At 42.2% G+C, this 21,029-nt stretch overlaps 2 protein-coding genes across 3 annotated transcripts; both read left to right on the plus strand.

Moving 5' to 3' along the window:
- Nucleotides 1–426: 426 nt before the first annotated feature.
- Nucleotides 427–9,466, plus strand: LOC115376939 (uncharacterized). Of its 2 annotated transcripts, none has more exons than XM_030076784.1 (7): nucleotides 427–612; nucleotides 2,823–2,928; nucleotides 4,049–4,138; nucleotides 4,267–4,341; nucleotides 6,031–6,101; nucleotides 6,196–6,367; nucleotides 7,162–9,466. In XM_030076784.1, exons 2-7 carry the CDS (start codon nucleotides 2,860–2,862, stop codon nucleotides 7,372–7,374), a joined length of 690 nt encoding a protein of 229 aa, XP_029932644.1. In that variant the 5' UTR covers nucleotides 427–612; nucleotides 2,823–2,859; the 3' UTR covers nucleotides 7,375–9,466. The 2 variants fall into 2 exon arrangements, with proteins under 2 accessions (XP_029932644.1, XP_029932646.1); XM_030076786.1 differs by having other exon boundaries at nucleotides 427–616; nucleotides 2,827–2,928; nucleotides 7,162–9,303.
- Nucleotides 9,294–21,029, plus strand: LOC115376219 (kelch-like protein 33; the record flags this gene model as incomplete). Its single annotated transcript, XM_030075709.1, has 6 exons — nucleotides 9,294–9,451; nucleotides 15,012–15,130; nucleotides 16,373–17,044; nucleotides 18,304–19,243; nucleotides 19,364–19,531; nucleotides 20,507–21,029. Coding segments are annotated over 6 exons (2,580 nt in total), but the record flags the coding sequence as incomplete, so codon positions are not given.

The following is a 21,029-nucleotide window of genomic DNA, read 5'->3' on the forward strand; positions in this document are numbered from 1 at the left end:
TGCAGAGGTCTTGTACTGGACTACATTATACTAAGACAATTTCCAATTTTTTGTCCTCCCTATTAATATACACGAGAGGGGACAGAATAGTGGAAACACCTCTCAATAAAATGCATTCCAGTCCAACAGCGCCACTAACTATGAGCTCAATGCCAAACATAGAACTGAATGAACACCTCTATTACTGTGACAACAAGAAAACCTGAGCATTATAGGCATTAGAACAGTAAACTTTAACGCACAACGGTTGTATTTGATTGTATTTGACTGTGCAGGTCTGAGTGTAGAATAAATCCTCCGTCGCCATGCTAGGAAAAAAAAATAGCTGACCGGAAGCCTCTCCTGCCGCTGTGCGCGCCCCCGCTGTGTTTTGGGAACGTTATTATGGTCGGCGCGCTCCCGAGTCTGTAGCTGACTGTCATCCGCTTCGGGCTGACATCACACAGCGGATTACAATGTCAAATATTTTACAAGCGCTGCGAGCTCATGGCTTCACCGGGCTGCCGGGACAATCACAGGCGCGTTTTACTGCACATCCATAAAATATAAAGTCTAATCTAATCTGATCTTCAATGGGATTATACCCTCCGGACACGATGCGTTCAAGTTAAGGTAGGTTACAGAGAGTTGTATCCCGTCGCTTGGATTGGAAGTTATTATAATTCTCCTTAGAGCTAATTAAAAGATTTTTGGAGGCGGGGATGTAGGAGATCTGAGTGGGTTTTGGTACAAGAGCATCATTTTTTCTGCAGGTTCCTTTTCCGTCTTTATGTTGAAAAGTTGGCCGGGCTGTAAAAAAAAAAAAAAATTGACTCCCGTATTACGTAATGCGAGTGCGGACACTGCCGACCAGATGTTACAGAAAGGTGCTGTGATGACAAATCTGTGGCAGCACGACCTCGCTTCCTGCGTTACAGCATCACCCCGCAGTGGCTCTCACACAAGTTTTCCTCACTGATTTCTTACATGATGTTCCCTGTGAGGAGGGCAAACTTGCAGAGACATGCACTACTCTCATAATCCTGAAATAAATGTCAGGAGGATAGCCGTGATGCAAATATTACAGCAAAATGAGGAATATTCTGTAGGAATATTATAGGAATGATGATACTAAGCATTATTAGGTCGTTACTGGGAACCACAGACACTCTCTTAGTGCATGTGGGATTATTACAGGAATATTATAAAGAATATTTTATTTTGTATTATTTTTTGTGGGATTAACTGATGAAAAGGCCATATTTCACATGTTTTTTAAATGTGTTCGTATGCTTATGTATTTATTTATTCATTAAATCACGGATGATGGTAAGTATCTTCACATCACAGTCAAAGTGGGGTTCGGGGACCCCCAGGGGTCCTTGAGGGGCTTGCAGGTGGTCCTCAGCATAATGAGGAATGGTTTAATTTCATTGTAATGTAATTCACAAGAAATTGCTGAAAAGTGACAAATGAATGAGTGGATGTTATAATCTCACCCGTTTGACTGCATTTGTTAGAATTCAATTATGATGTTGAAATAATTGAACACTTGAAGCCCCAATCTGGGTTTGATTTTGCTCTCGGAGTGCAGCGGTTGAGCAGAGTACTGCAACAGCCCAAGCGAGGATTTGTTTACATCTGCAGGTTTGCAAACTGGAGGTCAGGAGGGCTGTTCCATTGTGCTGCTGGGATCAGGAAGGGGAAAATAAAGCCTCGTGAGAGGACGGGAGGGCGCAAAATGTAATCAATGTAATCATGGAGCTGCAGCCTGTGTTACTGTAATCTCCGCCTCAGGGTCATTTACAGCAGAGCTGGGCTTCATAAACTCTGATCCCACAGGATAAGAAAAGGCAAGGCAAGTCAAGGAAACTGCCCAGTGAAAGTTACAAAATAAAAAATATATTAGCAAGGCAATTAAGTTTTGTGTATGATGTAATCAGACTGCTCTCTCTCTCTCTTGCTTGCTCCTTGCTTTTCCTTGGTTGGGTAAATGGGTTGATACTGGTTATTTGGCAACAGTGACATGACCGGGACAGGATAGGAAGGAATAAATGAGTATTCGTTAAAAGATGGGGTGGCAATTCTCACTCTGGTGTCCTCCTCTAACCCGAGACCACCTACTTTGAATTTACTGGCTCAACAGGAAGAACGGCAGCTCTCTGTCGCTCTTGAATTGATTGGAGGATTTCAGGTTTCAGGTTTTCCGCTGCTCATCTAACGCTTCTCCAGTGCTGATTTGACATTGAGCTTGGTTTGTGGCGTTTTTTTTTTTTTTTTTTTTTTTTTTCTAATCCCACTGCTGCAGAAGTGAGCTCTGATTGGTTACTCTTCTTCTTGATTTTTAATGGTGGCTGACCGACAATGAACCGGTTACCACTCCATCCAGTAACCCCTCCTCCTTACCCCTGAGATGATCCTGGGATGGATAGGGGCACATAGAGGACGTTGTTTTCAAATCCTGGATTGGGGCTTTAACAGAAATCAAAATATCTTTTTATAAATAGGATCCAACCTCAAATGGGGGTCTGAGGCTTAGTAAAAGCCAACTTGGAGGTTTAGAACTTGAACAAGTTTGAAAACCCTGTAGGTAAGATATACACAATAGTAGTAATGCTAATAATATGAAGAGGAAAAGGAAGAAAAAGAAAAGGAAGAATGTTACTACTAATATTCATAATAATAACAAGAAGAGGCAAAGGAAGAATTATGAGAAATTTTGCAGTGATGGACTACACGATTCACATTTTTCCAGATAAAGTGTGACACTAAATCACAAGGAGGCTCCAGTGCAGTGATGAAATGTAATTGTTAATTAATTGTGTGCTGTGCCTCGTGCACAGGGAGGTCTATGTGAGTGTGAGAGCCAGGTCAGAGGTCATGCTGCGGAGGGAATCTGACTCCCACGGCCTCTTTTCCTCCGGAGAGACATCCGACAATGACTGTGAGGTGAGACGGTGCAGCAGCACTCAGTGTGTGTGTGTGTGTGTGTGTGTGTGTGTGTGCGACAGGATAAGATTTAGCATTAACATGAGAGGTTTGTGTGTATGTACTTGTACAAGTGGAAAAAAAGTCAGTGGCCTGGCCAGATAGTTGTTGAGTCACTTGTATTGATCAAACTAAATCAACTTATCATGCTAAAACTTATCAATTGTTTTGCACCTTTAACTGGAATGAGTTTCTTTGTAGAACCCTTGCTCAGATGTTACAGTTAAGTTTATGTTAATGAGAGGTTAAATTGTAGGGGTATAACGATTCATTCGTCACATCAATACATCGATTATGCATTCTGTCACTTCACATTTATCAGTCTGCTATAAGAAATAAATGCAATGAACTGCTGTGATTTCAGACTGAATTGATATGAAATGATTTGGATTGATAATAATAATAATAATAATAATAATAATAATAATAATAATAATAATAATAATAATAATGTTTAGGTAATTTTGTTTGGCTTTTTTCACATTTGAGAAGAAAAAGGATAGCCCTTCATTGTTACATGTTTTAATTAATAGATATAAAATTTTGGATAAAAGAGCTGAGTCAAATGGGGTTACAAATTGAATAATTAAAAAAATGAAATAGGGAGATGTGCATCGATTGCAACTGACTGATATTAAGCGATCAATTTGTAGCTCTTGTGCTGTAAGTCAAGTGCAGTGTTGAAACCATTAGTCAATTTACTGATTGGTTCGTTATCAGAAAATGCACTGATTATTATTCTGACAAACAGACTAGTCATTTATCAAGTGGGAATATCACATTTGCCCCACACATGCTAAAATTGACTTGTGTTTCCCAGTTTCACATCATTATAAAATGATAAATGATGTAAAACTCTGGGTTTTTTGGTTGCTGATCAGCTATTTTTATGCATCACTTTTGGCTCTGGTGACTTGTTATTGCAGACATTTTATGAAACTATTAATTGATTAATTAACAAAAGAATAAAAAAAAAAACAACCACTGCTAAAGTGCTGCCTGCTAACAAGTAATGCATAACCCATAGATCACTTTCGATGATCCTCTCTCTCTGTCTCTCTCTGCCGTCTCCCTCTCTCAGATGGGGGCGAGTTGCGGAGAGGTAGATGCGGTGTGTCTGTGCGACTCGGGTCCCCGTACACTTCACTCAGAAGCACACACGCCTACGCCGGTGAGTGCTTATGCATCTTACTCAAGTGTCTACGGGCATCGCTCAACCTGCTTGAATCACGGAGCCTTTCTTTGTCAGTAATCATGCGGTAAATACTAAAAACTTTCTCGTTTGTCTTCCATATGCAGGAAACACTGATGTGTGAACACTGTGGGAAAAACAGGGTCGTGATAACCAGATACTCTGAGGGATACGGCACAGAGGTAATATGTGTGAGTGTGTGTGTGTGTGTGTGCTTCCATGCTGCTGACATGAAGAAAGCATGTGAGTGAATAAGAAAAACACAATATACTGAAGGTCAAATTCTACACTGACGGGAATCTTTTAATCCAGGACGGTAATACCTACCAACACTCAGTGAATGAGAAAGTATAAGTGGTTAAAAAATGATTTGAAAAGCAATAAATGATGGAAACCACACGTCATAGCCAGGTTAGCATTTGTAGATACTTTTTGTGGACTGCATCCAGGAGCGATCATAACAAGATTTGGCTTTATTTTTGCTTTATTTTATCTGTCATGGAAAAAGTTTGCTGTGTTATATTTTTGTACTGGGGTCACTTAGATTCCAAATAGGTTAAGAAAAAAAAATGTTGATTTCATGATATGATATGATCAAACAACACAATAAGCTGCAGAACGTTTAGTACAGGCATAATATCTGCGATGATTATATATAAGAGTGAGGATGAGGACGATGATTTACATTGCTGATTAATCAATTTCTTTAATTAAATTCAATTAATGGATTAAAGTATATGGACGGGGAAATGTAGTCAAATTCCAGCATCTTAGTGATCTTTAGTGAAACTGTAGTCAGCAAATTTTTGGCATTTTCACTTGTGTATTATATGTATTAGATATATTATTGTTATTATGTTATGCGTTATATTTATTATAGTACGTGAGAGTCTCATTGGAAATGTTTCAGCACTTCTGCATAGATCAGTTTTTTGGGTATTCAAGGGAACTAAAGTATCTAAGGCAACGTGAAGCGCCGAGCACATTGACGCTAACTCATTCATGAAGCCTCGGCGAGCTAATTATTCATGAACTACACTAGTGTGCAGAGGTGTCTGGTGAATCATGCATAATGATAATGGTGATAATGTAACGTGACGCATGTGTGCACACAGACAAACATGCACACACACACACACATACACACAAACACTGTCCTCAAGTGTTGCTGCTTTTGGTGTACTAAAAGTGGGAGTAAGTAATGATTCATTGGACCCTTGCAGGGGCAGATGTAGTTATTTGGGGGTCCTGGGCAAAAGCAAGCATGGGCCACCCCTGAATCCCATCTGTCATTCTTTTCAGTTCACACTTTTGTACATTTCCTCCACATTGTGGCTGATTAAAGCACACAAGCAAAGGCTATTCTCCCACGGCAAGTGTTTCCATGGCCAAAACCCACCCTGACTGACCTTCTCCAACGTTCTCATCGTTATTATCCCACTTTCCGATATTTAGCTGCCCTTGGAATCAGTTGGCATGGCAGCACACTCACAGTTTTTGTTGCTGTTGGTGCCAATAGAGGAGCTAAAGTTTACTTTGCTAGGGCTTGTTGATCCTGGAGGCAGTGGTAATATTGCAGCAAACAGTAGCAGCAGCTGATTCTTCGATAGAAAAAAAACAAAAAAAAACATTGTAAACAAAATTCTTATTTTCTCTCTTGTTGTTTGGCTGAAGCACTTGGATAGCTTTTCATTTTTATTTATTTTATTTTTTTATTGGAAACAACCTGCACAGTGGCAAAGAAAATGAGCTTACAGTCAAGTGGCAGAAGTGGAATGGTAACAGGAGGAGGGGCGTTTTTCAATAATTACATTTATTTTTAACTGATTAAATATAAATTCATATGTTTTCTGTGTTTTGGGCCTTTGCAGGAGGAGTGTGTCTTGTCTGATCCTCAGAGAGAGAGTGACGCGGACGCTGATATAGAGGATACAGACTGCAGGTTTGATGTACACACATAAACACACACACACACACACTTTGTTTGTATGCACTTTCCACCTCCGACCCTCTGCCTTTGTCCTGATTGGTTCCAGACTGCAGGAGCCAGGGTCTCTCCAGCGAATCAGCTCGCGCAGACGGAAGCGTCCACGGATAGCGCGGCAAGACACCACAGAGAGCGAGGATGATGGTGGGAGGAGCCACAGGTCCCATCGCTGGAACCTCAGGCTCAGCCCCCACAGGGCACACAGCAGGACCATACTGGAGGTAGGCAGCACAACCACACAACAGCAAGAACAGCTTGAGATATTAGACCTGGATATTTATGTTGAGACAGAGCTGTCTTACCAGCCTAAATCATGAGGTGGCGCTGCAGCAGAGGAGAGCTCCATCCCTACAGTTGAGAGGTCTGCCCCAGCACACAAACAGAGCCCAAAGTTTGCCCAGATGTTCTGCAGTGCTGCTGAAACTTAAACCTGCTTGAGGTCAATTTAATCCCATTCAATGTTCAACATCTCTAAATACATGATAAACACCATATTTTGCTTCATATTTAATGACTTTTGGGTAAACATAAAATTAACATGATGATATGTTTTCACACATTATTAGCTGTGCAAAAGAAATAAGAAATAACAACATATTAAAGACACTTTTGAGGAACTGTAAAGTGTCATTTATAATCATCAAAAAACTTCCCTCAGCTTTAGGGCCCTAATCTAACATAACCACACCTGTAGCAGTACGAACCAGCTTATATGACATTTGGCAGGGAAAAACATGATTAAGATAAGAACTTTGATGCATAAGAGGGGTTGAGTCAGAGATTATGTCTTACTTAAAGGGCTATTTAGGTAGTCAACAAGACATGAAGTAGCTGACGCATAAACTTGAGTAACAATTTGTATTATAATCTTTTTCTGGAGGTTTGAATTACTGGGGTCAAATGGACTCCAGTTTTGTTTTTTTTTGTTTTTTTGCCTTGTTTTTCCACTGTGGAAGCTCAGATTGAGTCGTATCATCTCTCTTTCTGCCTCTCTCTCTGTGCCTCTGTCTTCCAGGAGAGCGTATCACAAGTCAGGCCGCTGGTCATCTGCCATCCGAGCGTCGACGGGCAGAAAACCTCGGTCGAATTTTCCAGAGGCCCCAAACAGCTGATGTCTCTGTGGCCCTCGTCGCTCTCTCTTCCCCTGATTCTCCTCCTCTCGCTCCCTCTCTCTCTCTCCCTCGTCATCGTCATCATGTCCTTCCTCCTGCCGTGGGCCAGCACTTGACTCGGCTTTTTCCGTTGCAACAGCTTCACAAGCAATGAGTTTCGTTCCAAAAATGAAAGGGAAAATTTGCTCCCGGCCATACAAAAATCGATAGCACAAAATTAAAGCATACATTGTGGTGCTTTTCAAAGGATAAACAACATTCTAATGGACACGTTCCTCCTTATTTTAGAGATGTTGAATGACGGATACACTTTTTGGACGGAAGGTCTTTGATTGTTACTCTGTTTTTGGGGGGGTTTGCCTCTGATTTCAAGTGGAAGATCTGGGTCAAAATATTTGAAATCCTGTGCAAAAGCGTATTTATTTAATCAGGCAGGGATGATGATTGCTGGCTCAATCTCACAGTTATCCTGAAATGTAGAGAGTCAGAGGTTCAGTCGCTGCAGCAGCCATTGTGTCCATCTCTGATGAAGTGAGCGAGACACCGAACGAGGGCTTGGTCTTACGGACAAAATCACATATCTCAACCTTGATGTTGTGACAATGTCATCGGGGCTATTGATGCTTTTATATGGTATTTCCACGCAAGAGATGGCACAATAATTAGTAATGTGGACATGATGATTAAACAGGTGGTGATGGATAATAGAACAGCTAGAAAAAAAACTAGAAAATATCCATTTTGCTGTAATTGGGCCTTTAAAACCAGGAAAAGACAGCACTTTCCCCATATCTAGAATCACAGATGATATCTAGTCTCGTATCACGATTTTACCAATATATTGCCCAGCCCTACACTGAATCTCTCTCTGTGCATATGGGTGTTTCTTGAAGGCATATGCAAAACAAAACGAATCTCTATTTACATTTTGCATAACATGGCCGTACCAAATGCCTGTAAAAATTCCCTTCGGTGTTTCAAATATTTGACTCTAGTCTTTCATGCGGCACGCTTTCAGCATCCCTCGGCTTTTCGCGCCGCTCTGTACATTCTCATCCAGCGCGAATCAGTCCAGCAACAACAGGAGACACGACGCTTGTGCTTGTGCCTCACGTCTCGCCCTCCGTCTGTCACTCTCTCACCCCCTCGTTTGTAAAAATAGACCTCTCATCTCGCTCCTTGCGCTAACGAGCCACGGGGGCGATACGAGGGGGGAAAGGTTTCAGGGGTTGCGCAGTTGCGAACGGCAGGCTCAATAGGAAAATATGTAAATGGAGACAAAAGCTGAACTATGCAATCCCTCTGCTCCTGCCGCGGTATCTAAACTGCTGTTGATGTACGCCTCCTCTGTCCTTGGTCCTGTCGTCACCCTCTCGCCCCCCCTCCTCCCCCTTTCTTTCTCTCTGAGGTATATACTTCATGAATGCAGGGACTTATGGTTCGAAAATAGAGCTCGGCCTAGTTTAAAAAGCAATAGCAGGAGAGATCAGATATAGCTCCCATCTTGTACGGTCTACAGTACCTCTATTGTTTTAATGTAACAGCGTGGATTTTAAATGGATTAGACGTATATTGTTTTCACTGCACAGATTTGGTAATGCTGCTGAAAAGAGACGGATTGTGGAACATAATATTTTATTATCCTTCCTGAGTATTTTTTTTTTTTCCAGCAAAATAAGCCATCCTCAAACGTGAGGAGCTTCCCAACAGTGAATCCTGCACACTTACAGAGCAAATAAACAATTTCCACAGCCCTTCAGTTGAAACACTGCTCAAGAAGGGAAGCGAGATTCAAAGCACAATTGGGAATACTCCTTATTTTTCCACGCCGTGTCAACTGGGAAAAGCCATTCTGCTGTGGCTTCTCTTTACTGTATAATTCCATGTTATGTTGTTATTGTACGATGCTTTCAGTGTCATGATTCTTCAGCGTTTACACCATGTTGCAGTTGCTTGGCATCCCCCGTAGAGAAACGTTCATTCTAAATTTAGACCTTCTGCAAAAGGCTCTCAACATCATTTGCGTAATGTTTAAAACCTTTTTTTTATTATTTTTATTTTTGGATCTCTTCCACATTGTTGTATTACCCGTCTTAAATTTTGTTTCCATGTGTGTGTTCACCTCTGTGTTTCATGGGGCCATAGCAGTTCAATAAAACTAGATTGTATTTTGACAAAGAGAAGTTTGCCAGTGTTATGTGGTGTGCCTTTTTTTTTTTTCTGTAAGTGGCACCGGTTTTATTTTTTCCTTTTGTGATTTCATAATTAACACCTTTTATTGTGTCTAATTTCTTCACTGGCGAGCAGCACAGGGAGAGTGACGGAGAGAGGAAAAAAAAGAAAGAGATGTGGGGGAGGGCAGGAAAAAGTCACATCATGACTCTTATGAAACATAAGGATTAAACAGACTGTACTGTAAGCTCTCTTCACCAGCAGACTGATTCAAATGACCCGAAACCATATGAACACTTTCATTCCCAAACACGCTGTGTCTGTTTTGGAGAGGGCACATTGCTTGCTTATTTCTTGCAGTATGTTATTATGATTTTAGATCAGTCAACACTCTTTGTCAGTCTTTTAAGTCTTTCAACTTGGGCAGCAAATGACCTCATTGGTTTTTGGTTTCAACAGTAAACATTTGGACTGGTCTATAGCAGATGTCACAGTTGTCAAACAGCTGATGCATAATTTTGAAACAAAATTCATAACTCAGCTTTATAGGATAAAGCAGGGAAGATGGTGAAGAGTGCAGGTTTTTAAAGATTACTTTTAGCACTTTATAATTTACAGTAGTAATGCTGCTATGACTGATACTATTACTATCACCACTAGTGCTACTACTAACACCACAACTACTTTTAGTACCACTACACTGCAGAACAATCTCCAGCATATATTCTCACAATCACTTTTAAAGTCATATCACTCTTTAAAAAAAAAAAAAAAAAAAATCTGCACTTGGGACTGCATGTCCATTGCAGTTACACTTGTTTCAGGACTTTTTCTGGGGACAAAAATAAATGTGTTGCAACCAGGCACAGTAAGCAAGACTAGAATAACTAGGACAAAGAAAATGACACTTGATTCAAGAAAAGCTTTGGAAAGCAGTGGGATTATCTCATCCCACTGTCAGATTTTTTATGCTGTGTGTAAAGAAAAACAAGAATTTATCACTGAATATGAAGCTGAACGACTCGTTAACATGGAGATTATTTTGACCACTGCTACTGTTACTTGTATTTCTATTAGTACCGCTGTTAAGAGGGAGAATCCAGGCTTCATGAGTGCAGACCCAGCAGTGCCTGCTGCTCTTGAGGAAAGGGCCTGAGGGGGAGGGTCCCATAACGAGGTTAGCACTCTTCACTCCCCCTCTCATTGCGTCGCCATGGTAACAATCAGCACTGCAGAGGGAAACAGACTTTTCATAACTAGATTGTGAGCTTGCCCAGAGCCCAGCATTCTCCTGTAGGCGCTAATGTGAATAAAAAAAAAATATATTAATTAATTAACGAATAAACAAAAAAACGCATCTGCACATCTGCTGTGATGTAAGCTCAGGCTGTGAACATGATGATGAATAAACATGTTTACTGTACTTCATGAATGAGAGCTGAATCTTCTCCAAACTGCCTTTTTGATTAAATACATTTTAGTTAATGTGGTTTTATTTTTGTTTTGCTTTCATCTCATGCAAACAAGGTAAAAAAAAAAAAAAAAAAAAAAGTCTGTTTGATTCCAAGTGAAACCAAAAGCACTTGTATACATGTGTAGTGGCCAGCAGTTGAAGACGATGCAGGGCAGCACCTATAGGTTTGAGTGTGTGTATATGAATCAGTGTGAAGCAGAGTTTTGACAGGAAAAAAAAGCATATGTACTCAGTAAAAGCCCTCTCTGAATAAATTTATGGATTGACACCTTCTTACACACAGATAAATAAACTCAGTCACGCAAACACACACACACACTAGTCTATAGAGAGCTGCAGGTTGCAAGCAGGCCAAATAATGAAAAAATGTGCAGACCCTCACTGAATCTCGTTGTTGACTGAGACGAGAACATAAGGTGTCGAAATGTTTTAAGCGACTGGATGGAATTGGGATTTTCCTGTTTCTTGTCATTTGTTCTAAGGAAATCCACTGAATGTAATCTGACTGGATTAAGAAATCAAGACTGCATTTATTATGCTTTGCAAAATGTGATTTTAGTTGGGGAAGAAAGGATGACTTTCCTGAGAACTGCACCAGATTTAAAGAAAAAGTAGATCCCACAAGGAGCACTCTAGGCTGGTAAACTCCTGATTAAAAATAATGGATTGCACAGGGTAATATGAATGATTTAATTGCTTTTAAGTTTTTAGCTGGCTATTTTTACTGTTAACTGACTCACTCATCTGCCTGTTTTAACCTCTATATGTCTGCATGTGTGTGTACATTTATGCATATACATGAGGTAGTGTCTCTCTGCCTTGCTGTCTGCCTGTATATCTGTGTGCAAGCATGTGTGTGTTTGTGTGTACATTTGCTGTATGTGTATGTGCTGAATGTGTATCTGCTGGGACTCGAGCATGTGCATTTAACATATGCATATGTGTGTCCCGATGGCATGTGCCTGCCTGTTTTTTTTTGACCTGCATGTGCATATGTGCATGCAAGTCTGGCTGCAAAGAGACATTACAATGCTGTTAAAACTTTTAAAGTGAAATGCTGCACTCCCCCACGATCACATGCACTTACAAGGTAGTGTGCCAAGGTCTTGGGATGTGAGCAGCCTCGCAGTCTCAGCTCCAAGACTACATGATTCCCTCTGGCAACCTTTACCATTTAAAACACGACCAGTGTGGGATACTGTGAAGAGAGCGGGGTCAGCGTGCTCAGGTGGGAGTGTGTTTTAAAGCACTGATGTTTCCCATCAGCACCGTTTCCTGCTCACCCACTCACAGTGCTTCATCTTCAAAGTTTTTCAATGAAAATCCGCCCCATGGTAACAGATATAACTTGTTGCAATGACAGTGATGACAAGGAGTATACTGATGTTTGGGCTGCAAGGTGCCTTGAAGGTAAAAGAGACTGGACCTGAGTTCAAAACTGTGTGACTGCAAGCAACTGCGATACTGAAGTGCCCTTGTGCAAGACACTGACTGTGTATCAGGGGTGCTGCAATGTAGCTCGCACTTCCCCTTTAAGCATGACATTTAATCAACACCAGTTTAGATAAAGAAGTCCCTCCTTCAACTAGAAACTAGAGAAATTTCACAGCATCAAGAAAACTAATTCAAGCAACCAGCAAACAAGGAGGAGGAATGTGTGGATTTATCAAGAGTGTTCAAGGCTTTATATCCAAGATCATTTTATTTCATCAAAATGGTAAGAAAACAGTGACAAAATGCTCCAGCAATCAATCGAGCTAGTCCAACACAGCATCTGGTAACATCATCTAGATAATCTGGACTGTTTCTGACCCTGTTGACACGCTTGCTTGTTTTCAAATGTTAACTGATCCTCTTGAGATTAGAGGAAAAAATTTTAATTAAATTTTATGGTTCCCTAAAGGTTTCCATATCATGTTCAGTAAGAAACTACTTTTCTAGCAACACGTCGGCACAATTCACAGGAATGAGCATCAATTATCACTTGTGATGACATGACAATACAAGGAGCGAGTGTATTTGTGAGGATCCACTGTCTGCTGCGGGTATGCAAAGTCTGATAAGCCGATTTTTAGGCCAGTGTTTCAGTATGAAATGGCTGTTTGTGTTCTTCACAAAGGACAACAGGTGTGAATGTGTTTCTTTCTTTTCGCCCTCCTCCTTCCCTTCGTGTCTTCTACTCCTTGACCCAGATTCCACAATGTTTGGCCGTGGAGGAGCAATGTGATCCTGCTGGTGACCTGCAGGCATTTAATACTGATCCTACCCCGCCTCCCAACTCACTTGCCCCAGAATGCAACAGAAATAGGTGCCAAGGCCTTGAGATGTCTTGGTTAACGACTACAAATGTGCAGAGATCAAACTGCTTCCAAGTCTGGATCATTCTTTGGTTTATGATTGAGGGAGGGTGAAACCTTCACATGTGCAAATCTAAAAACTGTAGAACATGATCACCACAGCAACAGACTGAGCGCGCATTTAGTTTTGTGACGTGCAAAACTGTGAAGATAAACTGCAGCCAACTTAGTTTGTGAACATTTATGGCAATATGAAAATAAAATGCTAGAAAAGCTGCAATACTTACAGTAATATGTCCAGATTGAGGAGTCAGTTAACATTGCAGCACAACAAAATGCACAGAAAAACTGCCATCATGTTAGTCCACAAACATCTGTGACAGTATAAGCACAAGAGAAAAGATGTCCGAAACTGTCACGTTCTGTGTCATATGAAATAAATTATTTAATTAATTAGGATGCAAAGTCTCCCAAATTTAAAGGAATCGCAAAAGTATGTTGAAATTGTCTTTTCCAATTGACAGCAAAAATCCCAAACAAAAGGTAATAAACTCTCAATGCTCTTGTTGTTCCCAAAGACAACAAGAGCATCAGATTAATAATCCATTCGTGCACCTGCAGGGTTAAGGGCTGACCCCCAAAACAGTTTATAATTCTTAGATTACCTAGTGATATGATCTGCATGACTTTTGAGGTATATTTAGCGACTTGTTTGGTTGTGTGAGGATTCATAAGGGCTTGTGTCATCCACGAGTGTTCACAAACAAGGAGGAGGGAAGGGGTGAGGATTGAACAGACGCCACAGCTAGTCTTGCCAGAGGGAGAGACAGCTGCTTGCAGCAATGACACCAGCATCCAAACAATGGATTACTTTTGGACATAAATGACCTGAACCTCATTTTCCCTGTGCATTTATCCACATAAACTGTGTGAACAAGTAAGTTAGCATTCCAGAGGTGTAAATACTTGTGTGTTTTGGATGCAGGGAGGGATTAAAGACATTGGTGGATTTTCTAAAATATTTTTAAGTAGTTTTAGCAGAGATCATGGCACTAATTGAACCGTGCCCACAAAAGGAGTGGGGAGAATGGAGGAGAGAATTGGAGGAGAATAGGAGGAGATTTAGAGAGAGGTTCAGACGTTTAGCATACTGGGTGCAACAGGAGGAGACTGAGGAAGAGGGAAAAGAAGCAGGTAAGGAGGAGGAAGGTGAAGAAGAGGAGAAGGGAGGAGAAAACATGAAGGAAAAGAAGAAGGAAGAGAACAAAGACATAGAGGAGAATGAGGTAGAGCCAGAGGAAGAGGGTGAGGAGGAAGGAGTGAGGGGCAAAAGGGAGTGGGAAGAATGGAGGAGAGAATTGGAGGAGAATAGGAGGCGATTTAGAGAGAGGTTCAGACGTTTAGCTTATTGGGTGCAACTGGATGAAACTGAGGAAGAGGGAACAGAAGAGGATACGGAGGAGGAAGGTGAAGAAGAGGAGAAGGGAGGAGAAAACATGGAGGAAGGGAAGGAGCAAGAGAAAGAAAAGGCTGAGGAGAAGGAGGCAGGGAATGATGATGAAAAGGACCCAGAAGAGGAAAAGGGGAAAGACATAGAGGAGAATGAGGTAGAGCCAGAGGAAGAGGGGAAGGAAGAGGAGACAAAGGAGGAAACAGAGGGACAGATGGATGTGAAAGGGCAAGAGGGAGCACTAGAAAAGGAAGAACAGGGTGATGGAGAGGTGGAAGGGCAAGGGGAAGAAGAGGTTGAGGTGGAAGAAGAGGGGGAAGTCAGGGAGAAAAAAGAGGAGGGAGGACTGACAGGGGAAAGAGAGTGGGAAGAATGGAGGAGAGAAATGGAGAAGAAAAGGAGGATATTTAGAGAGAGGTTCAGACATTTAGCATATTGGGTGCAACTGGAGGAGACCGAGGAAGAGGGAAAAGAAGAAGGTAAGGAGGAGGAAAACATGGAGCAAGAGAAGGAGGAAAAGAAAGAAAAGGCTGTGGAGGAGAAGGACACAGGGAATGAAGATGAAAAAGATCAGGAGGAGGAGGAAGAGGCCAAAGACATAGAGGAGAATGAGGTAGAGCCAGAAGAAAAGGATGAGGAGGAAGGAGTGAGGGGCACAAGGGAGTGGGAAGAATGGAGGAGAGAAGTGGAGGAGAATAGGAGGAGATTTAGAGAGAGGTTCAAACATTTAGCATATTGGGTGCAACTGGAGGAGACTGAGGAAGAAGGAAAGATAGAAGTTAAGGACAAGGAAGAAGAGGATAAAGAAGAGAAAGAAAAAGTTGAGGAGGAGGAGAAGGAAGAGGAGGAAGGGCATGAAAAGGAAAAAGTGCTAGAGGAGGTAGAGGAAGACGGGAAAGCTGTGGAGGAGAACAAGGTAGAGCCAGAGGAAGAAGAAACAAAGAAGGAAATAGAAAGACAGGTGCGTGTGGAAGGGCAAGAGGGAGACTTAGAAGAGGAAGAAGAGGGTGATGGAGAGGTGGAAGGGCAAGAGGTAGAAGAGGTTGAGAGGGAAGAAGAGGGGGAAGTGAGGGAGAAACAGGAACAGGAAAAGGAGAAGGAAATGAAGAAGAAACAGGAACAGGAAGAAGATGGAGTACAGCAGGATGAAAAGGAGGAAACAAATGAGAAAGAGGAGGAAGAAGAAGGGATAGAGGAAGAGGAGGAGGAGCAGTGGTTATCACAGCTAAATGGAGATATTCAGTTGGGAGAGCAGTATAGAGAACAGACCTATGTGAAAAGACATGAGGATGAGGAGGTTCAGCAAGACCAAGGAAGCACAGGTCGACAAGATGAAAACCTCGAGGAGGAAGAAAACCTTTCAGAATATGCATCATCAGATGACACTGATGATGCATATTATGACTTGGAGGGAGCTGTGGAGGAGCAGCAACAAGATGTGAATGAATGCAACAATTTTGAAGGGATACAGGACGAACAGATAGATGCTGTAAATCAAAACAAAGATGCGGAGGAGCTGGAAAATCCTGATGAAGAACCTTGGAGAAATGAAAATAGCATCCTAGGGGCTCAGACATCTCATAACAACAGACCAGCAGAGGAAGAGGGAAAGCATAAAGAAGAAGAAGAAAAAGAAGAAGAAGTAGAAAAAGAGGACGAGGAGTTGGCAGATGATGAAGAAACAGCTGCAGAATGTGAAAGCGATGGAAACAGCATCCCAGGTGGTCATGAGAAGGAGGTTCAAGATTGTCAAGAAAAGTCCCAAGAACTACAGGAAGACCTGACCGATGCTGATGAGGGAACAGAACTTTCAACAGAGGAGGACATGGGAAGTTATGAAGATGTGTTGAAGGTTTACAGTGATGACAGGTATCCCACAGACATATTCCTCACCTTAAAGGAATTCAGGGACTCTTCTCTCCTCACTGACCTAACTTTGAGCACTGACGATGGGAAGGACTTCAACGTACACTCCCTGGTCCTGGCTGCTGTCAGTGCTCATGTCCAGGAGGCACTGATAGAGAGAAACTGGAAAAGAAAGCAAGATAAAGCAGACATGGAAGTCAACAGCTGGTCAATGTTTGTGGGCCCTGAGGTGGATCATGTGGGGCTACAGGCAGTTCTGGAGTTTGCCTACACTGGAGCCATACTAGCTCTGAACAGAGAAACCTTGGCCCAGATAAAAGCTGCAGCTCAAAAAATGGGGGTCCTCAGGGTGTTAGATCTCTGTGCTGAAGAGGAGAAAAAGTCCCTGAAAAATGGAGAGCAGAAAAAGGGGGAGAGGATCTCTGCTGCAGAGCAGCTGAAGATCAGTATCCAGTCCATTAGAGATTTGTGGATGGAAAGAAAGGGCTGTGATGTCATTTTGAAGGCTATTGGGGCATCACTTCACGGTGAGTAGGCTCTTATGCAGGCCTGTTTTCTTAAAGGTTCTCTAGGTGATTTTTATTCAAAAATATATTCTCTTGTCAGTCTAAATCGTCAGTCTAAAAGCAAAACACAGAGCTGTTTCCTAAACAGCAGAGAGCAACAACCCATTCAGAGAAACCTGAACTCAACAGAAGCCTTTCCCATTACTTATATCCTGTTGTAAACACTAATCTCAGACCGGTCAGGTTGAGAAATACGAACATGTGGTTTGCTACTTATTAATATTATGTCACATGATCTCTTGGTGTTGAAGTTCAAATTTCTAAAACAGCTCTTGCTGCCATGTGGAGCCACCAACATGGATGGCTGCCAACTGTAGCTTTAAATAGGACATGATCTCAGTGCCTGTCCACTGTTTACCCTACATTCTCAAAAAAATGTCATTGACATCTAAATGCATTGCATTGCATTAAACATATTTTAAGAATTTACATATACAGGGGACAAATTAAAGGAAAAACCAACATAAAGTGTCCTGTGTTGGGCCACCAAAAGCTGCTAGAACAGTTTCAATGGTCATTGGCCTCGATTGTAGAAGTCTCTGGAACTGGAGGGATGGAGCACCGTTTTTTCAAAGAGTGATGTCTAACACATCAGTCCAGAAACTCACTGTACAGCTGGTTTGAGATGTGGCGACTATAAAGGCCATAATGTATGATTTACATATTCTTCATCCTCATTCATCTGTTCGATGAGCCTTCATGCCCTGTGGATGGGGGGTGTTGTCGTCCTGGAAGAGACCGCTCCCACAGGTTGGAAATGTTTCATCATAGGATATCGATGATCCTTCAGAATAACTTTGTATTGCTTTGAAGTGAGTCCTCCCTCCATGGGGACAAGGAAAATGTCCCCCACAGCTTATTAGAGCCAGCAGACACCTCATGAAACAGGCCCAACATTCAGACCTGTAACCTTCTCTTGTGTGGACACTGCACACACACTCGCCTCCTTGTCCAGAATATGGTGCAAAGAACGGTGCTCCATTGCTCCAGTAGAGTCGCAGAGACTTGCAGAATCTTTGCCAGGGCTTGTCAAAGCTATTCTGGTTGCTTGTGGTGGCCCAACACCTTACTAAGGCACTTGATGTTGTTGTTGTTTTTTTCCTTAATTTGTCACCCCTCTGAATGTATATAAATGCAAATTGAAACATTTAAATAAATTTTTTTACTGGGATGAAAAGTATCTAACAAAAGTATCTAACAACCATCTTGGCTGCAACCAGTCCACAGGGTGATCCTGGCTGCCAGCAGTGACTACTTCCGGGCCATGTTCACCTGTGGGATGAGGGAATCCCATCAGTCCTGTGTGACACTCCCCTTCCTGTTGGGTTCCGAGCTGGAGGTTCTGATTGGCTGCTCCTATAGCGGGAACCTCCCCCTCACCTGGGGGTGTATCTTCGAGATCACAGGAACCTCCCTTCAGCTCCAGTATGAGCCTGCCCTTTCATTGTGCTTGAACTTCCTGCAGCAGGAAATAAATCCCGACTCCTGCCTGGATGTGGTGTCTTTTGCAGAGGCCTACGGGATGGTGCATCTCCTCGAAATGGCTGAGGATTTTGTCCTACGGCAATTCCAAAAGGTGTCATGCACCTCGAAATTCAAGGACCTGAGAGCAGAACATCTGCTAAAGTACCTGAACAGTAAATCGCTCTGTGTTCCCTCTGAGCTTGTTGTATTCAAGGCGGTGGTGGCATGGATCCAAGCCAAGCCCACGACGAGGATGATGCTTGCAAAGGAACTGATGAAAACAATCCACTTTCCCCTGATGACTTTCAAAGAATTCAAGGAGGTTCAGTCTTTGAACATGTGGTCTGATCGCAGCTTGTCAAAACTTTTTGCCAAGATTTTTGAGGACTTCTGCTCAAATGACACTGATCCTCAAAATCAATGCAGGGTCTACCTGCCAAAAGAGAGTTTGGTCTTGGTTGGTGGGGAGCAGATCTCTGGAGACTTCAGCTGCCGCAGAATCAGCAAAGAACTGTGGTTTGGGAACTCCTTGAGAAATCATACCGGGATCATGAAGGCGATGGAGTGGAGGCAGCTGGGAGAGATGCCAGAGCCACCAAGGCTTAGCCATGAGGTAGCTGTGCTCAAAGGACTCTTGTACGTGATTGGAGGAAGAAAGTATTATGGCATCAATGACATACTGGATTCTGTTTACAGGTGAGAGAAGGTGATTTATGATCCCACCCCAAACTAAACATGTATTTCTGAGCATTTACAGTACATAACCTACCCATTTTATGCCCTCTATTATCATTTCTTGTTTTACTGCATCTGTAGGTATGACCCCCTTCAGAACAGCTGGGAGAGACTGGCTGACATGCGGGAAAAAAGATGCTCTTTCTCTGTGGTTGTGCTGAATGGAAAGTTATATGCCATTGGTGGGGATTCTCAGCTTAACAATGTCGAAAGTGTTGAATGTTACTGCCCTACAGCAAACTCTTGGAGGTAAGATAACTTTAGTTAGTTACATACTACAGGCCTGGGAAGTAATATTTCACTGTTTAGTTTTTTGTTTAGTTTATTTTTTGTTTGTTTGTTTGTTTGTTTTTTTTGTGAAATTCATAATTCATTTAAGTGCACTAATCAATAAATGTAAACATTTTATCTTCATTTTCAGCAAAATGTTTTATATTGTTTTCTTTAGCCATTTGGTTGACATGTGCTGCAATATACATCAAGCTTCACCAGTCATCAACCAACAACAAGAGCACAGCAACTCATAGTTTAGAATGCTGCTAGCCTTGATAGAGATCACACATTTCCTTGGACTTATTATTTATTTTATTTGTTTATCTGGTTAGGGTTAGGGACAGGGCACATTAATGAACATCAATATAAAATTTGCCGTGATTCGCAAGAAATATAACTGCTGCTGTGGACTCTCATGCACATGAGAGCGTGAATAGAGTGTGGATACCTGAGCCAAGCCCATTAGGACCTGATGGGTCAGGCCAGGTTCAGACATAAAATTCGAAATTATATTTGGGTTTGAGTTGGGTTCAGTCACATCTGTGTTTTAATTATGTTTTTATCCCGTGCAATTCTTGGGTTTCTGTTTCTGCCTGCCCTGCAAGACATCCTTACCCATGAAAATTGTTAAGGCAAAAAACAAGTAGTACTATGCAATCACCTGTTCACAGCGAGTGTTGCCCCAGAGTGAAGGACCTCCACTATGGCCACCACCATCAGAGTGCGTATTATGTCACCTGAAGGTCCTTAACATAGAGTCCTGGTCAGATGCACAGATTTGCACCTCAAAGGCCAATTTTCCAACATCCATAAAAAGTAACACCTTTTAGGCTATGACAAATAGCAACAACACAAAGTTGAAATTATGTTTGTTGGGTTTAATAAATGAAGTAGTTTGACATTTGTTGTAACTATACTCATGAATGTCACTGTGTTCATCCTCTTTTTCAGCTTTACCCGGCCCTTGGACATGCCTCTGACTGGGCACGCGGGTTGCGTTTTACATGAGCAGATCTTTGTCTCAGGAGGGCTGAGCAGTGGGTACCAGTGTCAGTCATCCATGTTTTCGTACCACCCAGAGAAGGGAAACACCTATCTGGCAAACATGAATAAACCTCGAGCCCATCACTGCATGGAGAGCCTGGGTGGCCATCTTTATGTTGCCGGGGGAGTGACCACAGATGAGAACATGGCTATGGTTGACCACCTGGCTTGTGAGGTGTACAACCCCGTGGCTGACTGCTGGACTGCCATCATGCGTCTGACCGCGCCTCATGTGGGAGCAGGATCTGCAGTTCTGGAGGGGAAGTTTTACGTGCTTGGAGGGTACAGCCAGGAGGACTACAGTGACACGAAGCTCACTCACCGTTACGATCCCAACTTGCAGCAGTGGGAGAACATGGGCAAGATGCCCGGGCCCAACAATGACATACGAGCCTCTGTGCTGTTTTTGCCGCCACATTTGCGATCGTAG

Source organism: Myripristis murdjan, chromosome 18, assembly GCF_902150065.1.
Source record: "Myripristis murdjan chromosome 18, fMyrMur1.1, whole genome shotgun sequence".
Classification (NCBI taxonomy): domain Eukaryota; kingdom Metazoa; phylum Chordata; class Actinopteri; order Holocentriformes; family Holocentridae; genus Myripristis; species Myripristis murdjan.

What these genes read in the sequence shown, in the direction of transcription:
- LOC115376939 (XM_030076784.1), top strand. Translation starts at nt 2,860, where the DNA reads ATGCTGCGGAGGGAATCTGACTCCCACGGCCTCTTTTCCTCCGGAGAG. An exon ending in AAGCACACACGCCTACGCCG is followed by an intron (nt 4,139 to 4,266) that starts GTGAGTGCTTAT and finishes TTCCATATGCAG; the next exon opens with GAAACACTGATGTGTGAACA. An exon ending in CTGAGGGATACGGCACAGAG is followed by an intron (nt 4,342 to 6,030) that starts GTAATATGTGTG and finishes GGGCCTTTGCAG; the next exon opens with GAGGAGTGTGTCTTGTCTGA.